Source organism: Bison bison, unplaced genomic scaffold (genome assembly GCF_000754665.1).
Source record: "Bison bison bison isolate TAMUID 2011002044 unplaced genomic scaffold, Bison_UMD1.0 scf7180017864495, whole genome shotgun sequence".
Lineage (NCBI taxonomy): Eukaryota > Metazoa > Chordata > Mammalia > Artiodactyla > Bovidae > Bison > Bison bison.
In genome coordinates, this window is record NW_011495054.1 from 5,840,074 (window position 1) to 5,848,239 (window position 8,166).

General features: G+C 46.4%; 1 protein-coding gene across 1 annotated transcript in view; it reads left to right on the top strand.

The window, feature by feature from the left end:
- CCDC64 (coiled-coil domain containing 64) overlaps nt 1-8,166 on the top strand; it is an 82,893-nt gene that overhangs the window by 47,704 nt on the left and 27,023 nt on the right. Inside the window, exons 3-4 of the mRNA XM_010828835.1 lie at nt 4,692-4,808; nt 8,061-8,166. Of these exons, the coding sequence (XP_010827137.1) occupies nt 4,692-4,808; nt 8,061-8,166 (223 nt within the window). The remainder of the gene's footprint in view (nt 1-4,691; nt 4,809-8,060) is intronic.

Sequence of the window (8,166 nt, forward strand, 5' to 3'; positions counted from 1 at the left end):
AGTCGGTGATGCTATCCAGCCATCTCATCCTCTGTCGTCCCCTTCTCCTCCTGCCCCCAATCCCTCCCAGCATCAGGGTCTTAATTCCAATGAGTCAACTCTTTGCATCAGGTGGCCAAAGTATTAGAGTTTCAGCTTCAGCATCAGTCCTTCTAATGAACACCCAGGACTGATCTCCTTTAGAATGGACTGGTTGGATCTCCTTGCAGTCCAAGGGACTCTCAAAAGTCTTCTCCAGCACCACAGTTCAAAAGCATCAATTCTTCAGCGCTTAGCTTTCTTCACAGTCCAACTCTCACTTCCACACGTGACCACTGGAAAAACCATAGCCTTGACTAGATGGACCTTTGTTGGCAAAGTAATGTCTCTGCTTTTGAATATGCTATCTAGGTTGGTCATAAGTTTCTTTCCAAGGAGGAAGCGTTTTTAATTTCATGGCTGCAATCACCATCTGCAGTGATTTTGTTTCCCCATCTATTTGCCATGAAATGATGGGACTGGATGCCATGATCTTCGTTTTCTGAATGTTGAGCTTTAAGCCAACTTTTTCACTCTCCTCTTTCACCTTCATCAAGAGGCTTTTTAGTTCCTCTTTACTTTCTGCCATAAGGGTGGTATCATCTGCTGGCCATTACTTTTAGTACTATAAATACCCAAGACAGTAAAAAGGAGACTTATCATATAATATGCTCTCAATAAGCTGATAGCACCCATTACAAATTTGAAAGTTTTTATCAAGAACAATAAGACCTTGAAAATAAGAAAATAGAGACTTTTGGTTAATTGAATTTTCCAGTTAAGCATAGGGTAATCATAAACCCATTTTTGGTTCAAATTGGTGTAGATTTCCTCTTCTAAACTATAATCATCTACTTTTTCAGTTTTTGCATTCCACCGGAAAACTCAGGCTTTCCATTCTACTTCTATTAGTAGGAAAGCTCTACTACCACCATCACAGTGACATGTAATCATTATAACTGTGCAATCTGGGAAAATCACATATGCCTAACAAGAAGGGAGTGCTGCTGCTGCTGCTGCTGCTAAGTCACATCAGTCGTGTCCAACTCTGTGTGATCCCACAGACGGAAGCCCACCAGGCTCCTCTGTCCCTGGGATTCTCTAGGCAAGAACACTGGAGTGGGTTGCCATTTCCTTCTCCAATGCATGAAAGGGAAAAGTGAAAGTGAAGTTGCTCAGTCATGTCTGACTCTTAGCAACCCCATGGACTGTAGCCTATGAGGCTCCTCCATCCATGAGATTTCCCAGGCAAGAGTACTGGAGTGGGGTGCCATTGCTAGAGGAAATCATAAGTTATCTTCGTGATGAAATATTATGAAGCCATTTAAAGTGATGACTAAGAAGTATAATAATAAATAATTGGGTTTCCCAGGTGGCGCTAGTGGTAAAGAATCCACCAGCCAATGCAATAGGTGCAGTAGACACAGGTTCGATCCCTGGGTTAGGAAGATCCCCTGGAGAAGAGCGTGGCAACCCATGGACATGAGGAGCCTGGAAGGCTACAATCCATAGGGTCACAAAGAATTGGACACGACTGAAGCAGCTTAGTGCACGCACACACACAATAATAAACAACATGGAAATGTTTTTGATACCTGATGTTTGTTTTTGATATCAGATGTTTTGATGCTAAGTGAAAAAAGAAAAATTTATATAAGCAATATGATCATGAGTAATTTAATTGTACACACACACAGAAGTGTGTACATACACACAGAAAGATTGGGGAGAAATCAACAAAATGTACTTTGAAAATAAACCCATGTTCTGCAATGGGGTTCTGTTACAGAAATTGAAAATTGAAAAATAGGGACTTCCCTGGCAGTCCAGTGGTTAAGACTATGTGCTTCCACTGCAGGGAACACAAGTTTGATCCCTGGTGATGGAACTAAGGTCCCACATGGTGTGGCCAAAAAATAGAAATAAATAAAAATAGGAAATTGAAAAATAAATTTATTTTTAAATTGATGTCCTAATGCAACAGTTTTCAACTGTAGTAAATTACAAATGGTTTTTAATAATTCACCCTTTGTCTTAAATTAGAATAAATTCAAGGTTGTCAGTCTGATGTCACTTTCATTTTGTAAGCTTTTTTGAGAGGGAGCAAAGGAGAGTAGAAAGGGAGTGCTGTGTGTTGGGGCTGAGAGTGTCAGGGTAGGAGCTGCAGATCTGGGTACAAATCCTGGCTTCAGCACTGACAAGCACCAGTGTGCTGTGTTCATTATAGAAGTAAAACTGACTTTATAATCTTTCTGATACTTTATTTAGAAAGCATTTAGAACATTAGAGTTACGGACAAACTTCAGCCATCATTATTTCATTTATGTGCAGAAACAGCTAATACTCATTCTGTTAGATCTAAAATATCTGTGCCAGTTTCCATCTCTGAAAAAGAAGGAAATAATATATTTTGGAAGGTGCATTAGCTCCTTGAAAATGGTGCTTATGTGTCTGACCGATGTGTTCCCCTCCATCACCATCACAGACCGGTGACTGGCCTCCTGGCTGGAGGTGGCCAGGGTGTTGTGGGCGAGCACAGAACCAGGAGGGCCAGGGCAGGGCCACTCCCTCTCGGCCTCCACCTCCTTGTCTGCAAAATGAGGCCAGCAATTCTGCTTCTTTGGGCGGTTGGAGATTCAAATGAGAGCTATAGGTTAAAAGCCTTCGTCAACAGTATATCCTTGGGTACATCTGAGGAGTCAGACATTTTAAAGAGACATTATAACATAGTGGTTAAGAGCTGAGACTCTGGTGTCATAATGCCTGGAGGGAAGAGACAAATTTCGTTTCTAGGAAGGTTGCTTTGAGAGGAGACTGTCTACAGGAGCCCTTCTGATAACTGGGCCTATTTGTGGTCCCCAGTGCACCTCTTAGGCTTGGTTGTCTCATGATTCATGTCAAGATGGCGATGCTCAGAATAAGGTCCCAGCTGCCTAAATTACCCAGTGCTTTGTAATCTCCAGCATATTTGAAACTCTGATAGTCAACTGAATTTGACGTAGGTGACCAAACTACCAAACTACAGCATTTTTAAGAGGAAATTTTCCTTATGGGCCCTAAATTCTATTCAAAGAAATTTCAAGAGTCATAAATAAAATTGCTTAGTATTAAAAAAAAAAAAAAGAAAGAAAAAAGTCTAAATTGGACTCATAAAGTTGGTTTCAATAGTGAGTGATAGAAATAGGAAAACCTACTTCAAGGTACTGTATAAGAAGGTAGTACTGAAGTCCTAATTTCAGAGTAAGATAACCCCAAATTGACCGTTCTGATGCTGTCATTCACTGAGATGTGGGGCAAGATCCCTCACCTCCCTGAGCTTGTTGCCTTGAGTGAGGGTGATAGGCCCCACTTTGGTTGTGACAATTGAGATAAAGCATTTAGCACAGTTCTTGGCACATAGGGAGCAGTTGGTAAATAATACTCATGGTATTTTTAGGCAGGAGCGACTAATATTGTGTTTCTAAGTGATTCGGTAATAAGCTGGTAGTGTCTAAAACTAAAATTAGAATAAGAAAAAAGAGATGGTTTGACTTTTCTTTTGCTGTGTATCTTGTAATTGTTTAAAAATTAGCACTGTGGGTTGATTCTTGTGGCTCTGTAGTCTGGGGGCAGGGAGGGGGGCATGTTTGTTGAATCTATGGGACCAAAAAAAGATGGGCAATTGATTACATAGCACTTGAAGATAAAAGGAGCTATTGAACGTGTGACCATTACTATGAGAGCCTCATTGAACAGCTCACCTACCATTTCAAAATTATTACCACCCGCCTCCTCTGAAAGCCTTCCCTCACCATTTCTGCAGCTGTGATCTCCCCTGAGAACCCATAAAGCTTACTGACCCCGTTTGGCCTCCAAGAAGCACTGAGGCAGTGAGTTGCCCTGTCTTGTGGCCACCCTCCCCAGGGCTGCGCTCAGGGCTCTGCTCTGCAGGCTTGGCTGGCTGGGCCCTCAGGGGTGTGACAGGGCTTGGATCCTTCCAAGGGCACATTCTTTCAAAACATTCTCCTGCATATTCGAGAGAAGGCGCGGATACACTGAATGGTACTTGGTGTTTGCTGGGTTTCCACGTTAGAGAATAAACAGATTAGGGTGGGAAAGGAGCCCCTCGGCCAGCACCCCCCAGAGAATCGAGAGGTACAGAAAACATCCTTGAGAAATGAACAGCAAAAATCTTAACAGACATGACAGGGTATTTTAAATAGTGCCCACATTGGGAGTAAGACAGATAGATTATTTGCCTGGCCCCCACTAAGGAAATGGACGGGGAAGATAAAGGAATTTCTAAGGTTTAGGTATATTGGTCTTATTCTTTCTTGTAAAATACTGAGACTGTCTCTGAATTTAGTAGATGTTTGTGGAGCTTCTGCTGTGTGCAGAGTCATAATGATAATAACTAACATTTGAGAACTTACTATTTTCTAGGCCTGTTTCCTCTGATCAGCGAAGTGGTCTTAGACCTAGACAGAGTCATTCATGCTTTAGGTAGGGATAGGGGTCAGTCTTGTTTGGGCATGAGAGAACAAAGTGAACGGGGTGGGAAACCGGTTGTTTCTCATCTGTACTTCCTGTAGAATAGAGTTGCAAAGATATGCTTGAGAAATGAAAGGCAAAATTCTGAACGGCCTTCCTTTGTACAACCTCTGAATCAGCCCCATGGTCTCTTTTGCTTACAGGCATCAGAAGTTGAGAGACAACTCTCCATGCAAGTACACGCCCTCAGAGAAGACTTTCGGGAGAAAAACTCATCAACCAACCAGCACATCATCCGGCTCGAAAGCCTTCAGGCCGAGGTCAGCCTCCCCAAGCAGCCATGTTGGGCGGAAGGACTTTTCTCATTGCAGGAGCCGTGCCTGGCCTTTTAGACACGGAGTCCTCTGAACAAAAACCTGCCCTATCTAGCATCTCTGGAGAGAGAAGTCTATGAGAAACTGAATGGGGATCGCGCGACCGTGTTTCCCTGGGGAGCCTGTTGTCTAGAGAAGTACGGTTGCTCAGAGTTACTGCCGAGTGTGCTGAAATTACGGATGACCTACTTTTTACTGGATATGTTGATCCCTCCAAAACATCCTAAACGGAGGATTGGAAAGAGAATCTTCCCTTTCTCCATTCCATTTGGGTCCGCTTCAGTCCCTCTAAATAGGACCTATTATTCTTACCTATAAACCGAGAGTAATATGTCCTTCATCGGGTTGAAGTAATCTACTTCATAGTGTTGATGAGAGGATTTGATGAGTTAACACATGGAAAGCACTGTGTGTGGTGTTTAGAAGAAAGTAGTGTTATTGAAAGCATACGAGAGGCCAGGCAGGGTCTATGGCCCTGGCGGGCAAGCCAGAGCAGGGAAAGTAGCACTGAGGGGACGAGTCTGTAAGAAGCAGGTTGTGGGGAGGTGAGGAGCGGAGAAGGGTCACATCACCAGCCCAAAGGGGGCCTCTGTGCTGGAGAGGCTTCCACCTTCTCTGCTCCTGAGACCCCTCAGCCAAGTGTCTGAACAACAGCCCTTTGACTGAGTTACATTTTGAGGGACAGTCCAGCGCCACAACCATGGTAAAGGAACGAGCCCGCATGGTCAGACCCAAGAGGCCAAGATGGCTACTCCCCTGTTTCATACATGATGCAAAGATGTTTTTCCTAAAGTCTGTCAATATCTTCTCTTTTCTCCTGGCTCTCACTCCCTTCTTCCCTCCCTTCCCTTGGGATTCCTACGGGTATTGAGCAGCAGGTCCTTGAAGTAAGTAGTTGGTGCTGGTGGGTTTGGCATGCCTGTCTGTGATGGTCTGTGTGCATGACATGCTGTTCAGCCACCTCTGCCAAGGTCCAGCACCCTCAAGTTGTCTGTCTGCCTAGACCCTTGTGACACAGGGTCATGCCCAGGAATGTTTGTGGCCAGATTGGGTCCCAAGTTTCAGGATGTGTAGGATCGGGTGAGGGAGTTGGCTACCTAATGCCAATTCCCTGCTTCATCTAATAACATTTTTACATCTAAAAGCCAAGCTATGAAATTGTTTATTTCCAGTAAGTCACTCGGAGAAGGCGATATCACCCCACTCCAGTACTCTTGCCTAGAAAATCTCATGGACGGAGGAACCTGGTAGGCTGCAGTCCATGGGGTCTCGAAGAGTCAGACACGACTGAGCGACTTCACTTTCACTTTTCACTTTCCTGCATTGGAGAAGGAAATGGCAACCCACTCCAGTGTTCTTGCCTGGAGGCTCCCAGGAACGGGGGAGCCTGGTGGGCTGCCGTCTATGGGGTTGCACAGAGTTGGACATGACTGAAGCGACTTAGCAGTAGCAGTAAGACACTTCACAAAGCTCTGAACTTCTGAGTTTGTTTGTTTTCTGTTAAGGGGTGGGGTTGTATATCAGAACCAGGTTACCTCATGACTTCACTGAATGGAACTTGGGAACCAAAGATGATCCACGGGAAGGAAAATGTGAGAGTCAGAGGGTACTTAAATGCAGCTAGAGTAAGAGCTCCCTTCACGTGGGCAGCGTTGCTTCAGCGTGGAGAAGAGTAGGCCATTCACACAGCTGCTCCGTTGGTCCTTCCCGGGGTGCACACCTGAGAGACAGTGTTCCTTTGTTTGGCCGGATACCTGATCCCTCTGGACAAAGGCCTCATACTTCATTTCCCCAGGACGGCATCTCATCCAACGGAGGGGAGGTGGCCGGGGAAGAGTCGTGCCCTCTGAGCAAGAATTCTAGTCCAGAGAGTGAGAACAGCCAAAGAGCGGAGGGGAGGCAGGTTTCAGAGGACTTCGGACATTCATTTCCAGATCTCTCCTGGAAACGATCTGTGGTTGGTCCCCTTAGTGAACTGTCATCATGCTAGACTAGAGATCGTAGAGCACATCTGAACCACGCCAGGAGAATACTCACAAGAAATGGGGTAAGAGATCAGTCTAGCAGGGAACTGATAATGGGAGGAGCCGAGGCACCTACAGGACTCTAGAAGTCCCCCAAGGCCACTGGCAGTTGAGGGGACTCGGGAAGGTTCCTGCAGGCCCCTGAGCAGGGCAGGGTTCCTGGGCTGGAAGCATTGCTGGCCTGGGGGCATGCTGGGTGGCTCTCACCCTGCAAACCTTGAAGCCATAGAAGACTTGGCATCTCTTTCCTCTTTTCCCCTGTTTTCTCACTGAAACAGAAGGGACAGAACAGACTTTCCTAAAAGAAAGTCTGTATCTCTCTTGTGGCTGGCTAGATACTCAGTGTACAAACATATCAACCTGTTTAATAAAAGGAGAAAGATGGCTTCTATTCACTAGTTTCTTGCTGAAGCAGAAGATACCTTGAGTAAAATCAGTTATTTACTTGTCAGTGTCCTGTTCCCTCCCAGGGCAGGGGCTGATGCAGGCAGTGCTGTTTTCTGTATCCTAGGGCTCCCCCATTCACCTGGGGCCCTGGGTCTGAGCCATGACCTTGAGTGCCAGACCTGCCAGCGGTGGGGGAAGGACAGAGGAGAGAGAGAAGAACATGAGAGTGCAGTGCCCCAGGGGCTGTCCTGGACCTTGTCTTAGGCTCGGGACTTGAGAGAAGTGTCCCACAGGTTAGGTTCCACTACCCCACCAGCTGTTGGGTTGGAGTAAAGTCGTAGGCAGGGGACTTCCCTGGCGGTCTGTTGGTTAAGACTGCACGCTTCCACTGCATAGGGGCACAGGTTTGATCCCTGGTCAGGGAACTAAGATCCTGCATGCTGCATGACACAGCCAAAAAAAAAAAACCGTTGTGGGCAGCAAGGTGGAGCCCTTCTCTGTGTTATCTGTGGAATTTTCCAGAGCACTAACCTTCCTTGCCTCTACCTGGCACCCCACATTCCAGCTTCCCCAAAGCTTAACTCCCACTCCTTCCCAGACTGGTTTACGAAGGGGAGGGGTTTTCTCCTCAGCTGGAGAGTTCATAGCTGTTCTGTCCAGTGTGGGGGCGCTGGGGCAGAGCGCTGGAGAGACGCCTGCCTTCGTGTTCCGGGGCTGGTCCCTCCTGCCCTACTCGTCAGCCCGGGTGTAACCCCACACCGCCCTGTGGCGCTCTCCCTGCTTTCAGATCAAGATGCTGTCGGATCGGAAGCGGGAGCTGGAGCACCGTCTCAGCGCCACCTTGGAGGAGAATGACCTGCTCCAGGGGACAGTGGAGGAGCTGCAGGACCGGG